General features: G+C 41.3%; 1 protein-coding gene across 2 annotated transcripts in view; it reads left to right on the top strand.

Moving 5' to 3' along the window:
* LOC137182141 (copine-9-like) overlaps positions 1-20,841 on the top strand; it is a 173,469-nt gene that overhangs the window by 135,931 nt on the left and 16,697 nt on the right. For both annotated transcript variants that reach the window (XM_067588442.1, XM_067588441.1), the window contains 3 exons: positions 4,917-5,044; positions 14,535-14,637; positions 15,970-16,027. In XM_067588442.1, coding sequence (XP_067444543.1) covers positions 4,917-5,044; positions 14,535-14,637; positions 15,970-16,027 — 289 coding nt within the window. The remainder of the gene's footprint in view (positions 1-4,916; positions 5,045-14,534; positions 14,638-15,969; positions 16,028-20,841) is intronic.

Here is a 20,841-nt window from a genome sequence, read left to right as displayed (position 1 = left end):
GAGCATTATTTGACACTGCATAGCCCCTCTGTGTTAGAGCTTAATTAACACCGTCTTCTGAATCTGTTTTTGATACTTTAAAGAAATACATATTATTAAACAAAAACTTCAGTCTCAGAGGAAATAATTAAAAAGTATTCTTGGAGGGAGATTGAGGAAAAGCCCAGAGGGTGTGTGTGTGTATGTGCCTGTGTGTGTGTGTTTGTGTGTGTGTGTGTGGGTCTGTCATAGGTGACTTTTTAAAACTTTTTTACAAACTAAAGACCAGTTAATTGGGGACAAAAGCCTTGTCCCCAATTTGGAAAAAGCAGATTTTTGGGTCAGTGATTAGGGTTAGGCAAGTAATGGTTATGGTAAGTCTCAAGGAAATTAATGTAAGTCTATGTAGTGATCTATGTAGTGACCCAGGACAATGTGTGTGTGTGTGTGTGTGTGTGTGTGTGTGTGTGTGTGTGTGTGTGTGTGTGTGTGTGTGTGTGTGAACCTGAAGGAGAAAAAAGAGAAGATGATTAGCTGTTCTCAGCTTCTGTCATTCTGTCATCTTCAGGTCATTGCAAAATAAACATCAGTATCCAGTATTTTAATAATGTGTCGCTATCATTTGGTCTTCTGCAAACGCTGTGGCAAATCCATGTTGGATGATTCTACTCCTATCAGCACAGAGATGCTTCGCTACAGTATGAATATGAGTGATACTATGCAAACAAAATCAGCCTTTATCATAACAGAGCCGCCAGGAACCTTTAGATAGGAAGTTTGTTTCAGTGCACAGACGATATTCTGATTCAGAATATCTCATGCGTGTTTAGCTGCCTTGTTATGCACTTGTTAGTATAAACTGTAGATTGTATGTAGTGTTTGGGAGTATATTACTATCTTAATTACAATCCCCAGTAATGTTTCAGTAGCATTTTCAATATCATGTAAGAAGCAATTTTTTCTACTAGCAGTGGAACAGCACAACCAAACACTACATGGCTATATTTTATTTTCTCTTAAATAAAATAATCGCATCATATCCATCAGTCAGTTCTTGACCAGATTCCTCACTGTCAAATCTCCATCATCAGATTGAGGAAAGAATCGAGGAGCAGCCTGGCTTGTTCAGTTCTGATCTGTTTTATGAAACTTCTACTGCAGGTAGAGCTCTTCTAATGATTTAACCCTCCTACCGTGTTTGGGTCAAATTTGACCCATTTCAAGTTAAAATATTTCATAAATATTATCCAGTTAATTGCTGCATGCCATACTATTAAAAACCAATGTTCTGTGTGGTTCAGATTTTACCCTATTTTTGATGATTTGATGATTTGGTTTGATGAGATTTTCACCAGCAAGGGACATGTAGCCATTGGACCACAAAATAATAAAAAGTAAATGTAGATTTTGTGGTTATGAATTGATAACAAGTTAATTATGATGTAAAACAGTATATTGGGTAAAAAGAATAGTTTTTTGAGTGTTTTGTGGTGAATTTAAAAAAATGGTCATATTTGACCCACAAATGCAAAAGTTACCTGCCCCTTACTAGCACAATACAAGGGTGAACAATATTGACATTCAAATGTAAAAGAAAATCTATATAAGCGCCACTAACATGAGGTTTTGCCTTTTCAGTGACATATATCTGAAATGTTCTGGTTTAAAACCTAGACCTTACAGATTCTTACAAATTCAGGTTAGGGGAAGCTCCAGGTTATAGGTGTTAAATTCCTGTCGTGGAAAAGAGATAGTGTGTACTCCATAGTACAGTACACTCTATACAGAAGTGGGACACATTGTTGGACTTTTAGTCTTCCTGACAATAACCTCTGTAGTTCTTCATTAATGTGAAACAGACACCAGCTGAAACCAATGGACAAACATCAGTTTTGTTCATATCTCCACAGCTCACAACAGGCCTCGTGCAAGAAGCAACCGTACAAACAGATTCACCGTCAAATGGTACATACGAATGATTTAAGAGACATTCATCAATTTCCTCGTACTTTGGAATTTTGGCCTCTAACTTCATTTACATACTTGTGTGCAGGTGGCAGTCAAGTTGAAACAAGCTATTTACAAGTTTGTGCAGTTATAAAGGTTTGCTGAATCTGACTTGGAACACTTGTACACAAGTAAGCCTCACAGAAAAATGAGAAGTTTTTGATATAAAGAGGAAAATGTTCTTGCATGAGGCCCATTGTCTTTCAGTCAGATTTCCACACCAGCTTCAACTTCAACATATTAAGATAATACGTTAGAAACTATCTAGGAGGTAATGTACAAAAACACAAGAATATTCATTCGGATCAAGGAGATTTCTTTATTTTTAAAGAAGAGAGACTGAAGTGTGTCTCCAAACAAGCAAACAGCTTTTCAAAGCAGTGATGAGGAACGGCTGTGATGAACTGTGATGAACTGCACATTTATAACAGTGACACAGGGACAGTATTTCAAGGAGGGACAAAGAAAGTGAAGACACTACTTGTGTGTCAGGGGATTTTTCAGAAACATGAGGGTTAAGATGTCAATTATTCTTCAGTTTTTAACCTGAGAAATGTGATCTTTCTCATCTCGCAGTTTATCTTTCTTTCCACTAGAGGAAGAGATGAAGGAGCTTCTCACAGGTTTGACACATGCTTGTCTAAATCATACAGGCGTAAGAGCTGACGAGCTCAGGCAGAACAAAGCGCAAGAGTGATTCAGACAAGTGTGACTTCTATCAGATACAGAGGTGTCATGTGAAAATCCAATTGTCGGAATTCAAAGCACGTGTTCTGTGGACAGTTATGTGAAAAATATCGGCTGTGTTTTATTCTGCATACGAGCATGTCAGAGATGTGGCTCTAGCGATGGAGATATTTGTCTGTCTGGGACACTTGAAGAGGACAGAGCCATCATTTATGTTATCAGTAACACCTGTGCTTTTCCTACTGCAACAAGTCAAAATGTCTGCAGTGAAAATCATCATACACACTCAATGGCCAATCCATTAGGTGCACCTGTACAGCTGCTTGTTAATGCAAATATCTGAACAACCAATTGTGTGGCAGCGAGTCAATGCTTAAAAGCATGGAGACATGGTAAAGAGGTTCAGGTGTTGTTGGGATGGGTTCTACTTTGGATCCACCTCCTGATCAGCAACATCCCAGGACTCTCTTATCAAACCTATCATTTATCCTCACTCTTTACTAGCAAAGAGTAGTGTGCGAAACATTTAGGTTGCAACTTCTTATTTTTAGCACACACTGACTGTTGATGATGCTGGTTAAAATGACCGAGGCAGTCAGTGAAGTCAGTCAGTCAGTGTCAGTGGTGGCAGATTAGATCAGCTGTAGTTATTAATGTTAATCCTGTAACGGCTAAAATAAAAAGTTCTCTGGTTAATGTGCTCTCTGCAGCTGCTGTCTGTATTCACACAAAGATAGTTTATGAGAAGATACATCACTCTGTAATAGCACTGTACCACCGCCAGTGAACTGTGTGTTCCGTCAGTTTAAGAATCTCTCAGTTAAACTTTGATTCATGTGACATTGACATTGTAATCTGATCAGCTTCATAGATGTGAAACAGCAAGTACAGCAGGCTGCAGCTGTTTACTGAATGTGTCAGATACATATAATTAATATTTCATATATAAGGCTGCGCATCTCATTTTCAGGTTGTACGTACAGATTGAGAACATTAAAGGCACCCTGTGGAGTTCTCCTGTAAATAAATTCAGTTTTTGTTTACATCAGTGTTGCTCACCAAAACTCATTGTGTGTATCCTTTGAGGTCAAGAAACATTTGCAAAGCTGATTTTGCAGGAATTAAGTATTTTAAATCTGAAACCTGATAACATTTGCTAAGAGGTTCGATACTGGAATTTAATTTAATAAAACGCTATTAAACCCCGTCCCTAGGTGTTGTTTTGACCAAACATCAGAATGGGGAAAAAGTTTGACAGTGGAATGATTGTTGGTGTCCAGTCAGGGTGGTTTGAGTGTCTCAGAAATCACTGATCTACTGAGATTTTACTGAGAATGGTGCAAAACACTGTAGCTCCAGCCAGCAGCTCTGGCAAATAACCAGATATTACAACAGTGCCATGCAGGAGAACATCTTTGAAAGCACTAAACATTGAGTGGATGAGCTACAGCAGCAAGAGACCACAGCAGTTCTTCTTCAAATTTACTTCTGTACTTTTTACCTGGACAAGCTGCAGGGTCATCACTATCAGTGTCTGTACTCTGAATGTGTCTGTCTTTATTATGTCTGCAGCAGTACATGGATTATAAACAGACATAGGCCCTGTTATGTACTCTTTATTTTACAGAGACCCAACATTCCCCCATGAGCAAGGAAAAACTCCCCTTTAATGGGAAGAAACCTCAAGCAGAACCAGACTCTAGGTGGGAGGCCATCTGCCTTGACCAGTTTAGCTGAGAGAGAAAGAGGGAGGAGAGAGAGACATAGAGAAGCACAGCAACAACAACAACAATAATAATGAGCATGTTAGAGTTAGCACTAGGTCACTGAAATGTTGCAACCAGAAGCTAGAAAGCTGTGTGTCTCTCTGATTTCTTCATATTAACAGTTTGGCTTTCATTGCTGTCATCTCTGAAGTAGTCACAGTAACTTTCTAGAGTTTATAATAATTGCATACATTTTTGCTAACAGCAGCATTAACGTTAGCAATGTCGGTCCCTCTGTGTACATTCTTAGCTCTGATTGGTGTCATATAGAAAAAAATTGAGAAAGACTTTGGAGACAGAACCTTTTTCTTTTTTCATATTTTAGGGCCATTAAGGTATAAAAGTCAACGAAATGTCACAAAAAGATAATGAGCAAAATGTATCAAGACAAAACCCATACAGTAAAAAATAAATCTTTATTGGTTTCCTTCCAATATGTTAAATGTTTTCTCACAGACTGAGTTTTCTCTCTTGCAGAACTCAAATATAGAAAACCCAAACTGTGTGGGGATCGAAGGTGTACTTGAATCTTACTTCCAGAGCCTGCGAAGTGTTCAGCTGTACGGCCCAACCAACTTTGCTCCTGTCATCCAGCAGGTGGCTCGGTGAGACACGCGCACACACACACACACACACACACACACACACACACACACACACACACAGACAAATGTGTACTATATGTGTTCAAACTCACACAATTATGCATGTGCACACACACTATTTCACACACACACTCATACATAATGTCTCTCATACATAAAATCTGCAAATTTCCATATGCTTCATATGCATATGTCACCATCATGGGACGCCAGCTGTTTGTGTATGCATATCATGGATACGAATAGAAAATATCTGAGGTGGCAGGAAGCAGGAGGTGTGATAAGCATATCATGGAAACTGTCTGTCATTCAATCCCGTCCATTCCTCTTGTATTTGAGAAACTGCTGTTTACACTTTCTTTAACATTTTCCATATTTAACATGTGTGGGTGTGTATTGCATCGGGTTGGAACAGAATTACATCACCACTTACTCGCCGTATAAAAATCTAATTGGTTGCAGTTATTAACAAGGTGTCTGTACTATAACTGACAGCTGAGGTTGTCTGACTTCAAGTAACAACATAGTAGAGTTTGAACCCTTAAACTTCTGACTAAGGTGCTTGTTAGTGTTCATTAAGATAAATTTATTATATGTGAGGATAAGCCAATTCAGATGTAACTGTCTCATTTGGGGGGAGTCGTGTAAGTTAAATAGATACCTCTACTGAGCTTACATTTGGAGCTGTCTGAGGTGTCTAAGCTCTCTGACATGCATTACAATGTCTTTCAACTAAAGCAAGCATGTGCAAATTTCTTCAGGAAACTTTTTTTTTTCTTTCTACTCCCAACACACACATACACACTCATATCATTTCAGGGGACTACTGTAAATTCTCATACAAAAGCCAGTATTCAAATAAGTGCAAAGTCTTAAATAACAGCCTGGGGCATGGCAGCGCTAATGAATAAAGGATGGTTGCTAATAAATGGTGGCAAAGCGCAGGCATGCCCATTGGGACCAACTTGGGGTTCAGTGTTTGCTCAAGGACACTTTGGCATGCAGACAGGAAGAGCCTCAAGTGAATTTGGGTTTTTTTTTAAACTGCACTAATTAATGTTTTTTTATATCAAAGACTATGAGTAATGTGAATAATGTGTTGTTTGTTGTGACGAACCCACAGAGAATTATCACCTGACTGTGCAGTACCCCTCAGCTCTGCGATGAATTTTAGTGTCTAGAGTTCATTGTTGTGGTTTACCAGCTGCAAATTTACTGTTTTTGGTTCATCATCAACCTCGTTTGAGTTTCAGTTTTCAATTGAAGCTCTAAAAACCCACTGTACATTACCTGCCCTGCACCAAACAGCTGATGGATAAAATCAAAGACTAGCTGGTGAACATAGTGGAGCATTTAGCAGCTAAAGATGTAACTATATTTCTCATGTTTCTCTATAGTTCATGGAGACTAAAAGTACAAGACTGAATATTGTATTTTTGTCTTTGAGCATGAAAAAAGCTGAACCAGGGAAGACAGCAACCAGTGCTGCTGTGTCTTACATTTAACAGCATGCATCACACGTTGAGTGCACTTCATTATTTTGATGATGATGATCATGATGATTATAGAAGTAAACCATTTATCCCAACACAGTCGTGGTTTTCTGTATTTCAATTCTAGAAGAGAGAAAACTCAGTCTGTGACAAAATTGCAACCTATTGCAAAAAATTATTCTTTTTTGAACATCCAATGTCAGTGCTTCAGTGAACACATGAATAGGAAGGAACAAGCTAACAAACTTTGTCTACCTGCTGAACTCTGCAGCACACATCATCCTGCAAGCTCTTTTAAAAAACAAATTCAATTTCACCAATGAAACTTTGTTCTGGAGTACAGCTGGTGTTAAGTTCTTTGACTTATTTTGGCTGCTTATTACCTGTTATTGTATTTTTAGTCCCCATATGAAGCAACAATATCCTGTCTTAGTTAAGCATGATCGTGGTTGCATAATCAAGTGTAGCTGTGAGCTCCGTCCATTCAGAGAGAAAGCAACGGTCTTTACTGTAAATTGTGACTGTAAATGGCATTTATATAGAAACATAAAGCCAGAATGACTCAGTTAAGTCAATAGCATTTTGTGTTTCATCATAACTGAAACTGTCACTGTTAGTGATTATTGCTATGAACACTTTTTAATGGTGATATATAAATTGTGTAGTGTTAGTCACTATATTGAAAGATCTATCACTCATTTTATAGCAGCTTTCTTGTGTTTTTAATCTTCTTATTGAGGCTGTCCTTTAACAAGCACTCAATCTACCGGAACTCTGTAACTACTAGAATGGCCACAGCAGCCATTCTGACCATTCATACATTATTTGCATGTAATTTCAATAATCAATATCAAATCTAAGAATAAATGGGATCTTAGGACACAATAACTTATAAAAACATCACCAATATGCATTTCGGTGTATAATAAAAACCTTTATGGACACATATGAAACACATAACAGTTAATCTGACTAAGCTAAACTGTGGGAAAATAAACTGATTTGTAAACCAATATTTGTTTTAGTGAGCCAAAGATATCATGCTGTAAAATTATAATGAAAATATCAAGCTATAAAATCATAATGAAAGTATTCTCCTCTAAGCGGGCTCACTTGAACAAGGTATCAGGTTGTTTTGGGGCCAAAACCACACATCAATTTCACCGATGCTTGTGGATCAATTACTCACAGTCAACACAGGTAATCTCTAACCTCCATGTGCAGCTCCCACACACTACGTTGTGACATTTGAAACAAGTGTCCTATGTTTTGTTTCTCCACACTTGGCACTGCCTTCTCCTCTCCTGCCTGCTGCTCCTGCCTGGGTCCTGGCTCTCGCACCATCAGCTGTGTGGCTTTTGCTCTCGTGGTCGGAGCAAAGTTAATTTGCGAGTCGCATTATGAAGTTCTTCCCGTGACATCCTGTCATTGGTGCATTTCTTGAACAGGATTGAAGTATTTATTGCGGCCAGGTCCAGGATATTATAAAACACAGCAACTGGCCATCTACGTGTGGGTGCTTTCTCTGAGTATTTTCTCACAATTTGATCTAGAACATCTACTCTGACCTTGGTTCTGTTGTAGTATGTGACTGTCTCTGCTTTAGCCTTATGGCCGCTTGTGATGGCAACACCTGTGTGATGAGTGCTGAGAATGCAGACGTTTTTATTTGCTTTGCATTAATAGACTGTTAGTGCTGCATTGTTACTTTTCAGCACCTCCTTTGCTCCTTTACGCACGGGGAAGCTCCTGTCTGCTCTTATTTACTGTGCCAACCAGGCTGGTTTTCTTGGCCTGTTGTGCCTTGACCAGATCACGGAAGTAAAAAAGCTTTTGGTGGTGATGTTCCTCCCCTTCCCCAGGTAAGGCTCAACCATTTTCAACACCATACTGTCTCCTAGTTGCTGACCTGGCCTCTGCGTCTTGTCTTTACCCAGATATGGCACACCGTTCACCACATATTTGGATGGAAATCAGCAGCGAGCTAAAACTTTATACCAAATTTATCGGGTTTGCTTGCTATATACTGGATGAAGCTGCAACCTTGCTTTTGTCGGAAAGAGCTGCTCATCCACAGTTATGTTGGCACCAGGCTTGTAGCAAACAATGCTGTTTTGGACAAATCTCTCCTGAACCTCGGTCGCCAGGGCAAACTTATTCTCTTGCAGGTGTGTGTGTCTGGACTCCTTTTTGTCAAAACGCAGGAATCACATGATTTCTTGGAATATGTTTCAGGACATGGTCTCCTTGAAAAATGCATAGCCCCAGTCGGCTGACCAAAAGCTCACCAATCTTCAAGTGTTTCAATTTGGTTTTAGGCTGGAAAGCTTTCTTCTTCCTTGGTTTTATCTCGAAGCAAAGGCTGGGCTTTAGCATTGCAATAGCATAAAACAACAACTTAAACAATGGTTGCTTGGCAATAGTGACACGCATCTTCAAGAGCGAGAAAAGGGAAAGGTAATGTCCTCTCTCCTCATCCCTTCTTTCAATCTGGAAATCTAAAAATCCTCGATTTTAAAAATCTGACAGTTCATGAAGCAGCACTCAAAATTGTGTTGAATTTGGGAGGTGGATGGGTTTACCCCCCACTACAGGCCTGGAGTTAAAATAAAATACATTTGCCATTAGGTTGACTGCTGTCATGAATCCAGCAAAGTTTGATTTCAATGGTCAAGTTGCGCACAGCCAGGTATCGCTTATTACATCCAGGTACAGCCAGGGACAACCAGGGACAACTGGGTACAGCCAGGTACAGCAGCGGATGAGTCAGAGCTCAACTCTGTAGAATACACTACTCTTCCCTCACTCTTTTATCTTCTTTTTGACGTCCTCTCCAAACCTTCACCTCTTCCTCTGACTTTCTATCCCTTTACACCTTTTCCTCCTCCGCATCCTTGTCTTTCTAATCTTCCCATTTCTTGTAACCTCCCTGCATCTTCGCCTACTCTGCTTCTTCCTCCCTTCTTGCTTTTCACTGCTATCTTCTTAATTAAACTCCCGTCCTTCTCTTATTCCTCCTCTCGATCCAGCACTCCCTCTTACTGCTCCTCATACTGGTCCTCATCCACCTCTTCATCCTCCACTTCTTTGTTGTTGTCATCCATGTGGGAGGTTTAGAGTAGTGATGAAGACAAGGAGAGAGGGGGAGGAGGATGATGCATGGTATAATCCATATATAAATAAATATACACAGGCACAACTTACTGTTTGCTTTAATTTAGTGGAACAATTATATTATCACAGCCAATTAAAAACACATTGATTCTTTCCAACAGTTAGTGTGTATTTACATCTATTGTATTGTCTTGCTTCTTTTGTTCATCTTTTGTCTCATCCACTGTCTCTGCTGTTATTGTCTGATGCCATGTTGTGTGTGTGTGTGTGGGCAGACTAGCTGTTTATCTGTGACATTCCATGATTATGTTTTTATTGGGAGTAGTTAATCAGCCTACATGAACACACACATTTGAACACAGAGCCAGCAAAGTGAGACCCTTGTGAGTATGATTTGTCCAGTGGAACTAGACATTTAGTTGCTTGTGAGCTTTTTGTTGTTGTTGTTGTCTTTGAAGTGTGTGAATCCACAGCCTTTAATTTATGGTACAGATCTTGTAGAAGCCCCTCTGGGAACATCACAGCTTGTTGTGCGTGGCAGCTTCATGCTGTGATACACCAGAGGATTAGGGAAGGTTGTGAAAAAACAAACCTTGCCTTAGCAGAAATGTCCCCCTTACAGGGTAAGCAGCGGCCGAAAATGGATGGATGGGTTGTAAAATATTCATAGTTCAATTCAATAGCCTTATCAATTTTTGATATATTCTTGTTGTTTACAGAGTTCAAGCCAAGTCTCTGTATTTTAAAGATGAGTAAAGTTGGTCTAAAGTTGATTTATTAGTTGGATTTATTATTATTGGATTTATGTGACACGAGTGTGAAAACTCAAGTGACTAGCCCTGTTGCTCTCCAAATGCTTTATAGATGTAGAATAAATTAGACGCCAATAGGTGACTGTGTAGCATGCGACAGTCAATTAATCTACACTTTTTGTACAGGTCGATCGTGTGACTCTAGGGACTCCGTGTGCACTCTATGGTTGTAGCACATTTTGACATCCTGATCCTGTTTTCTCTTCCCCAATCCCAGTTCTGTAATATTGTGTATCCACTGCTATTGAATCCTGATTTACTGAATACTTTTATTTATCTAAATGTTGATTAAAGGGGACCTATTATGCTTTTCCTTATTTTCAGTCATATATGTAATGTCACAATGTTGTACATGTTAAAAGTGGCTGACATGTTAAACAATGAGGTAAACTTATGTAGCAGTAATCCTTGTGAGAAAAAAGCACCGGCTTCAGACTGCTCTGACCGCTAAGTTTCCAACTGTTTTTTCAACTTTCAGCCTGAGCTGATGTCAGCTCATGACAGATTTCTTTATATGGACATCTGCTCCACACATAGTGCGCAAGTTCACTGCTCCGCTCTGCTAACATTATGACATTTTTCCATTGTTTTGGGGTAGTCACACTGAGCCATGACTCCATTACACAGCAGGGCAAAGTAAAATTAGTTAATGTTGGTTAGGGCAAAGTAGTTGACCTCTTGGAGGTGTGCTGGTCATCTGCAGCTCTTCATCAAACTGATCCACTGAACAAAGAGCTCCAAATATCTCCATATGTTGTTGTGTCGACCATTTTTTAGCGTCCATAACGAAGCTCTGCTAATTTAGTGAGGAATACATAAACATAATTCTTCACAATAAAAGCCTGCCATTATGTAGTTATTTAAAAGCTTTTAATTTGATGCAGTAAAGCAGGAAATGTTGTGTTTGCATCGGCGGTGACTTAACACAACTCTGATACATAAAGCTGGCCAGTTAGAACAGAATGGTAAATTTGGCACAGCTTATTTTTCACTAGCTTCTTGATTCAAATACTGGAGGTTCCAGTTGAAAACTATTAAGTTTATAATCTTAAATTATTGATATGAAAAGAATAAAAGTTTTACTAAAGAATGCAAACCCTGAAATTTAGATCAACTAGAGAGAGGATGCATCACTCTATTGGAGTTGTTGGATCTACAGAAACACTCAGTCCAGTTGGGATTGTACAGCAGTGTTACTGAGTGGAGGTTCCTCACTCACATAATGATCTCAGGCTGAGCACAGACAACTGACAACATTTGATCAGCTTTATTTTATCCAATGTCTATCCATTAAAACATGCTCGGATCTCTAATTGTGACACTACAAATGACATTGTTATTTTTGTGATGTATTTTAGAGGCTACTTGTGGAGACTCTGAAACTCTACCAACGTGAAAAGTTTTAAAAATTTGAATACGTGTTAGGGTTTAAGGGCTGACAAAGATACTACACTGTAGAGGTCTTCACCAAGATTCAAGTTTGGCTGAGTCCAAATTATGTTAAGCCTTATCAAGCAGGGTAGGGCCCCTTTGTATTGCCGCAGGTCCCGGGTCTATATGTGAATGTCATATTGAAGTGGAATTCGCTATCAGCTGAAATCATGTGGCACATCTCCATCAGAGGAGAAAATGTTTTGAGGCGAGATGGAGAGTGAAAACTGTGAAGGTAAAATGATGTTGTTGCTCTTGCTGCTCTTTCCATCAGCCACTGGTTGTTTGTGTCCTGTCTTGCCTCTATTGTTGTTGTCTCTCTGTTTTGATTGACACTCTTTTTGGATCAGGTCTACTCAGATTGGGAAAATTATGTTAGGTACAAAATGTTGGGCCCCATGAAGACCTCTACAGCACTTAGACCAGAGGAAGTGTGTTAGGACAGATTAAACTGCTTGTGTTTCCTCCTACTTGTACCAGTACTGGTTTCCGATGCCGGCAGAGAAGACTGTAAGATCATATTCTCTACTGAGAAGACAATATGATGCAAGTTGAAGAAAGGCTCTCCTCTCTCCTCTTTAGCAGTAAAGCTTGACAAATCTATTTTTGAAATATATTTCAAACCTTCAAATATAATTACTTTGAGTTTTTAAAAAATCCTCATCCTGGCCTGATAATGTATGATACATCTATCTAGTGTTGCAGTGGTGTCATACTCAACAGGTTGAATCCTACGCTGACCTCATTACTTCCTGTGATACTGTGCCAAGTAACATTAGATATAAAAGCAGGTGACATGGATCTGTTCATTAGAATTATGTGTTATGAACATGCATATCTTCCTAACTTGCATTGCTTACTCCCATAATGAAAAAGAAGACATAAAAGGGGAAAAAGGCGAAAGCTCCTAAAGGATAAGTGAATTGACAGACAAGATGATTGCAGCTCTTGCGGACTTTAGTTTGAGAGGTAACAGCACAATTTGTTCCAATGTTCCACTGTTTCACCTGTTGATACATTTCCCCATTATTCTGCAGAGACAGAGAGTGAGAGAGCGGGGGATGAGAAAGGTAGACGTGTATGTGATGAGAGAGAATGGGAAATAGATGGAGAAAACAAGAGGGATGGACATTGAGACAGGCAGGAGGACAGACGGAGAGGATTCCAGCAGACAGGAAGTCAGATAGACAGAGAGAGAGACAATTTGCCATTTTGCCTCCTCTCACCCTCAGGCCAGACTGAGAGTGTGAGCCAATCAAACAGTGAGTCAGACAGCAGGTCTTCCTTCTCCCTGCTGGGATTCTAGCATTACCTGCAAAACACACACGCACACACACACCATCCAGTGCAGAACAAAAACACTCTATTATACAACACTGTTTTATGTGGACTATTTTATAAGAAGACTGTGCTGGCAGGGAAGGACTCATTGCATGCATTGGCTATTTAGTGTACATCACTATCCATATACTGAACAACCTGCAGAGAACTATCAGAGTACTATATTATACTATATTATTGTATTTAAAGTATTTGCAAATGTGTGTGGAGAGTTGTACAACTGTATCTCAATCTGTGTGTGTGTAATCAGATTTGTGAATGTGTAAAAGTATCTCTAAATGCGTACTTTGCAAGATTTGTGGATGTGTACAGAAATCTGCACATGTGTACTCGGGAATCCGTGTGTATGTAATCCGATTTGTAAATGTGCAAAAATCATGTGTATAAAGACAGCCAATTGAGAGGCGTGCCTGAGTTGTAACTGATGACTTGTCTGTACTTCCAGCTTTTGGAGCAAAATGCTTTTTTACTACTTTTCAGCCATTAATATCTGGTTACAGATTTGGAGATTTTTTTTTACACGTTTACAAATCGGATTACGTACACTTGGATTCTGAGTACACATTTGCAGATTCCTGTACACATTCACAAATCTCAGTACACATTTAGAGATACTTTTACACATTCACAAATCTGATTATGCACCCACGGATTGAGATACAGTTACACAACTCTCCACACAAATTTGAAAATAATTTAGCTACAATAATATCCCCATATACAGAGCATGCTCAAGCTGATCTGAATGATAACTCATTTGTGAATTAGTAGTTAACATCTTCAGAGTAAAGAACCATTGCAAGGTATGATTCAAAGAAGGAAAAAAGCTCCCTTTAAACATAGGTACAGTAACATTGTGCTCAGACCGACAAGAGTAGTGCGTGATCAAAGGCAGCCCGCTCTTTTTGATGGTACTGCATTGTTTCTGCAGGGGTGCTGACACAGAAGTCAGTAAAGTTGAACCTGGCAAAACTTGGCAGCAACATAATGCAGTATCATTCAGTACTGTGTTCACCAATCAACATGCACACATTCCTCATTGCAGAGGTTGATCCACAGTGAACCAATGCGACATTGACTCCCTTAAAATATAAAATGTCTCATCACTATTTACCTTACCTCCCACTTTTTCGTCTGTTCCATTTCTTATTTTGAACACACAGGATTTCAGACGCTGGTCAGTGGTTTTATACTGGCAGCTTTACTCTAAACCTCTTGGTTACACACGCAGGGGTTAAGATCAGTTAACTTAACCCCTGTGTGTATGTGTTTGTGTCTTTGTGTGTGTTATAATGTTAGATGTGCTGAAGAGGTGACTGACGGCTCCCAGTACTTTGTGCTGCTGATGATCACAGACGGCGTCATCTCAGACATGGCTCAGACCAAAGAGGCTGTGGTCAATGTGAGTATCCACAACACTGCACACAAAACTAAATTGTGTGTATTGAAACCACAGGAACTGAAGTCGCATGAACTTAAGTTGTAAACTTTAATGAAAAAAGAACAGTTATAGAAAGCTACGTTATGTAACATTTTTATGCTAAACATTGCAGGGCTATAACAGAGGACTCTCCCAACCCCAGATTTCAATTTATTTGCCCAAACAAAATTTTAGCATGGCAACTAGTAGATAGAAATTTCCTCTTGCAGATGGAACCTTTTATGGTTATCCTTAATGATCCCCTCCATATATGTTTTAATGACTCCACATGAATGCTAATATTGCTCTGTGTCTGTTGGATCTGTAAACAGGCAACTGTTTGCTAACATGTTAGTCATGAGGTGATAAGGTGATAATATGTCAATGTTGTGTTTACAATTTGTTATGCTGTCTCCAAATGGCAAAAAGCAAAAAAAAACCCTCAACACTGCTGCTTTAAACTATCAGTTGAAGAGCAAAGGATTGACAGGGAATCTCTACCCTGAGTAAAACGTTTGAGATAATTTTTTTTTTTTTTTTTTAGATTGAACATTAACTGACAAGTCTGAATCAGGAGAGAGGTTCACCAAAAAATTTGGTATATGAGTGCTTTTTCCAAACCTAGATATGATCCAAGAAACCACACCTGAGTCCACATATAAGAGGTGGTCTTGGATCAGATCCAGGTTAATTGTGGTATCAGTTTGTGCCTTGTCAGAACTAAATCTATGCCTGCATAGGCAGAAAATTTGTGTGTGCATTGTCAGACAACAGGAGAGATAAGATGCCACACTGATGTATGAGCAGAGAATAAGATTCATGGTTGATAGAAGAGGTGAGCTTGTTTTCCACTTCTTTGCAGTCTGATTGGATGCATTCAGTCATGCTCATAGAGTTTCACCCACTCATACCTGTATATATTTCTTCGACGGCTGCAAACACCTATGACACTATGACTAGACTATGAAAGCAGACAGTGGATTACAATAACAAAGATTCAGAGGTTTCATTTGTAACATGCATATTCAGTATGTGCAGTGAAATGCAAGGTGACATACTCTTAAGGGCTGTGCTAGAAAGCTAGTGTGCAATAAAGAATAACAATTACAGTAAGAATAAAAATAAGCAATAAACAATTGAAAGGAGGGCATTGAACTATGGACTCATTGGAAACGGTTTAAATGCATTTTATTCTAATTGGAGCCAAATATACTCTGGCATGTATACATACAGTATGATCATACATGTTATGCACAGTATGTGCTTTTGAGTAGGGGAATAGTAGCCTGCCTCACACCCCTCCTCTCTCCACAGGCAGCGGCCCTGCCCATGTCCATCATCATAGTAGGAGTGGGCCCTGCTGAATTTGATGGTAAGTGTGCGTGTGTGCGTCTGTATGCTCGTGCACGTGGTCATGTTGGTCAGGTTAGAGCTGAGGGATACATTTCAGAGATGTCATCTGTTCAGTAAATGCAGTCGAGGAGAGAAGCAGTTTCTTTGTTGTCATCCATGATGCTCCGTTGTGAAAATGATTTATATATACAGGAAGATTGTAAATTTCAGCCCATTTAATGCCTCTCGAAGCTTCCATGGCATACATATGTAAATCCTCTATTTATCCTGCTCACCCACTCCCACTTACATGCCTGTAACATAAGTCAGAAGAGACTGAAAATGTCAGTCACAGTAATGCAAAATAGAAAAACATCTCAGTGGAAAACCCAACCTGTTATTACTGAATAGCAAATAGGAACCAGCTTGAACAGTCCAGATTACATTAAAGTCATATCAGAAAATTAAAATCCAAATGGAAACCACAGTAAGTTGTTTCTTTGTCAATGTTTTTTAAATGTCTTGCTGATAGTTTTACTCAAGAAGAAAATGGGGATATATCAGAAGTGCTCCTTTTCGTCTTAGCCGGCTGAAGGGGTGCGTCAGTGTGTGTGTTTGATTGACTACAGCTAGAATGGCATGTTGGTGTGTGTGTTTGCTTGACAGTTGCTGGCGTGGCGTGTCAGTGTGTGTGTTTGATTGACAGTAAATAGAGTTGCGTGTCGGTGTGTGTGTTTGATTGACGGTAGCTGGAGGGGCGTGTCGGTGTGTATGTTTGATTGACAGTAGCTGGAGGGGCGTGTCAGTGTGTGTGTTTGATTGTTGGTAGCTGGAGGGGTGTGTCGGTGTGTGTTTGATTGACAGTAGCTGGAGGGGCGTGTCGGTGTGTGTGTTTGATTGACAGTAGCTGGAGGGGCGTGTCAGTGTGTATGTTTGATTGACAGTAGCTGGAGAGGTGTGTTGTTGTGTGTTTGATTGACAGTAGCTGGAGGGGCGTGTCAGTGTGTATGTTTGATTGACAGTAGCTGGAGGGGCGTGTCAGTGTGTATGTTTGATTGACAGTAGCTGGAGAGGTGTGTCAGTGTGTATGTTTGATTGACAGTAGCTGGAGAGGTGTGTCGGTGTGTATTTGATTGACAGTAGCTGGAGGGGCGTGTCAGTGTGTATGTTTGATTGACAGTAGCTGGAGAGGTGTGTTGTTGTGTGTTTGATTGACAGTAGCTAGAGGGGTGTGTTGTTGTGTGTTTGATTGACAGTAGCTGGAGAGGTGTGTCGGTGTGTGTGTTTGATTGACAGTAGCTGGAGGGGCGTGTCGGTGTGTGTGTTTGATTGACAGTGGCTGGAGGGGGCGTGTCGGTGTGTGTTTGATTGACAGTAGCTGGAGGGGCGTGTTGTTGTGTGTTTGATTGACAGTAGCTGGAAGGGCGTGTCGGTGTGTGTGTTTGATTGACGGTAGCTGGAGGGGCGTGTTGTTGTGTGTTTGATTGACAGTAGCTGGAGGGGTGTGTTGTTGTGTGTTTGATTGACAGTAGCTGGAGGGGCGTGTCAGTGTGTATGTTTGATTGACAGTAGCTGGAGGGGCGTGTCAGTGTGTATGTTTGATTGACAGTAGCTGGAGAGGTGTGTCGGTGTGTATTTGATTGACAGTAGCTGGAGGGGCGTGTCAGTGTGTATGTTTGATTGACAGTAGCTGGAGAGGTGTGTCGGTGTGTGTTTGATTGACAGTAGCTAGAGGGGTGTGTTGTTGTGTGTTTGATTGACAGTAGCTAGAGGGGTGTGTTGTTGTGTGTTTGATTGACAGTAGCTGGAGAGGTGTGTTGTTGTGTGTTTGATTGACAGTAGCTAGAGGGGTGTGTTGTTGTGTGTTTGATTGACAGTAGCTGGAGAGGTGTGTTGTTGTGTGTTTGATTGACAGTAGCTAGAGGGGTGTGTTGTTGTGTGTTTGATTGACAGTAGCTGGAGGGGTGTGTTGTTGTGTGTTTGATTAACAGTAGCTGGAGGAGTGTGTCAGTGTGTATGTTTGATTGACAGTAGCTGGAGAGGTGTGTCGGTGTGTGTTTGATTGACAGTAGCTTGAGGGGCGTGTCAGTGTGTATGTTTAATTGACAGTAGCTGGAGAGGTGTGTTGTTGTGTGTTTGATTGACAGTAGCTAGAGGGGTGTGTTGTTGTGTGTTTGATTGACAGTAGCTGGAGAGGTGTGTTGTTGTGTGTTTGATTGACAGTAGCTAGAGGGGTGTGTTGTTGTGTGTTTGATTGACAGTAGCTGGAGGGGTGTGTTGTTGTGTGTTTGATTAACAGTAGCTGGAGGAGTGTGTCAGTGTGTATGTTTGATTGACAGTAGCTGGAGAGGTGTGTCGGTGTGTGTTTGATTGACAGTAGCTTGAGGGGCGTTTCAGTGTGTATGTTTAATTGACAGTAGCTGAAGAGGTGTGTCGGTGTGTGTTTGATTGACAGTAGCTGGAGGGGCGTGTCAGTGTGTATGTTTGATTGACAGTAGCTGGAGGGGCGTGTCAGTGTGTATGTTTGATTGACAGTAGCTGGAGGGGCGTGTCAGTGTGTGTGTTTGATTGACAGTAGCTGGAGAGGTGTGTCGGTGTGTGTGTTTGATTGACAGTAGCTGGAGGGGCGTGTCAGTGTGTATGTTTGATTGACAGTAGCTGGAGGGGCGTGTCAGTGTGTATGTTTGATTGACAGTAGCTGGAGGGGCGTGTCAGTGTGTGTGTTTGATTAACAGTAGCTGGAGGGGCGTGTCGGTGTGTGTGTTTGATTGACAGTAGCTGGAGGGGGCGTGTCAGTGTGTGTGTTTGATTGACGGTAGCTGGAGGGGCGTGTCGGTGTGTATGTTTGATTGACAGTAGCTGGAGGGGCGTGTCAGTGTGTGTGTTTGATTGTTGGTAGCTGGAGAGGTGTGTCGGTGTATGTTTGATTGACAGTAGCTGGAGGGGCGTGTCGGTGTGTGTGTTTGATTGACAGTAGCTGGAGGGGCGTGTCGGTGTGTGTGTTTGATTGACGGTAGCTGGAGGGGTGTGTTGTTGTGTGTTTGATTGACAGTAGCTGGAGGGGCGTGTCAGTGTGTATGTTTGATTGACAGTAGCTGGAGAGGTGTGTCAGTGTGTATGTTTGATTGACAGTAGCTGGAGAGGTGTGTCGTTGTGTATTTGATTGACAGTAGCTGGAGGGGCGTGTTGTTGTGTGTTTGATTAACAGTAGCTGGAGGAGTGTGTCAGTGTGTATGTTTGATTGACAGTAGCTGGAGAGGTGTGTCGGTGTGTGTTTGATTGACAGTAGCTTGAGGGGCGTTTCAGTGTGTATGTTTAATTGACAGTAGCTGAAGAGGTGTGTCGGTGTGTGTTTGATTGACAGTAGCTGGAGGGGCGTGTCAGTGTGTATGTTTGATTGACAGTAGCTGGAGGGGCGTGTCAGTGTGTATGTTTGATTGACAGTAGCTGGAGGGGCGTGTCAGTGTGTGTGTTTGATTAACAGTAGCTGGAGGGACGTGTCAGTGTGTGTGTTTGATTGACAGTAGCTGGAAGGGCGTGTCGGTGTGTGTGTTTGATTGACGGTAGCTGGAGGGGCGTGTTGTTGTGTGTTTGATTGACAGTAGCTGGAGGGGCGTGTCAGTGTGTGTGTTTGATTGACGGTAGCTGGAGGGGCGTGTCGGTGTGTATGTTTGATTGACAGTAGCTGGAGGGGCGTGTCAGTGTGTGTGTTTGATTGTTGGTAGCTGGAGAGGTGTGTCGGTGTATGTTTGATTGACAGTAGCTGGAGGGGCGTGTCGGTGTGTGTGTTTGATTGACAGTAGCTGGAGGGGCGTGTCGGTGTGTGTGTTTGATTGACGGTAGCTGGAGGGGTGTGTTGTTGTGTGTTTGATTGACAGTAGCTGGAGGGGCGTGTCAGTGTGTATGTTTGATTGACAGTAGCTGGAGAGGTGTGTCAGTGTGTGTGTTTGATTAACAGTAGCTGGAGGGACGTGTCAGTGTGTGTGTTTGATTGACAGTAGCTAGAGTTGCGTGTCGGTGTGTGTGTTTGATTGACGGTAGCTGGAGGGGCGTGTCGGTGTGTGTGTTTGATTGACAGTAGCTGGAGGGGCGTGTCAGTGTGTGTGTTTGATTGACGGTAGCTGGAGGGGCGTGTCGGTGTGTATGTTTGATTGACAGTAGCTGGAGGGGCGTGTCAGTGTGTGTGTTTGATTGTTGGTAGCTGGAGAGGTGTGTCGGTGTATGTTTGATTGACAGTAGCTGGAGGGGCGTGTCGGTGTGTGTGTTTGATTGACAGTAGCTGGAGGGGCGTGTCGGTGTGTGTGTTTGATTGACGGTAGCTGGAGGGGTGTGTTGTTGTGTGTTTGATTGACAGTAGCTGGAGGGGCGTGTCAGTGTGTATGTTTGATTGACAGTAGCTGGAGAGGTGTGTCAGTGTGTATGTTTGATTGACAGTAGCTGGAGAGGTGTGTCGTTGTGTATTTGATTGACAGTAGCTGGAGGGGCGTGTCAGTGTGTATGTTTGATTGACAGTAGCTGGAGAGGTGTGTTGTTGTGTGTTTGATTGACAGTAGCTAGAGGGGTGTGTTGTTGTGTGTTTGATTGACAGTAGCTGGAGAGGTGTGTCGGTGTGTGTGTTTGATTGACAGTAGCTGGAGGGGCGTGTCGGTGTGTGTGTTTGATTGACAGTAGCTGGAGGGGCGTGTCGGTGTGTGTGTTTGATTGACAGTAGCTGGAGGGGGCGTGTCGGTGTGTGTTTGATTGACAGTAGCTGGAGGGGCATGTTGTTGTGTGTTTGATTGACAGTAGCTGGAGTTGCGTGTCGGTGTGTGTGTTTGATTGACGGTAGCTGGAGGGGCGTGTTGTTGTGTGTTT

Source organism: Thunnus thynnus, chromosome 4 (assembly GCF_963924715.1).
Source record: "Thunnus thynnus chromosome 4, fThuThy2.1, whole genome shotgun sequence".
Classification (NCBI taxonomy): Eukaryota; Metazoa; Chordata; class Actinopteri; order Scombriformes; family Scombridae; genus Thunnus; species Thunnus thynnus.
Note: the sequence above shows the minus strand (reverse complement) of the source record. Positions and strands in the feature narration are given on the sequence as shown.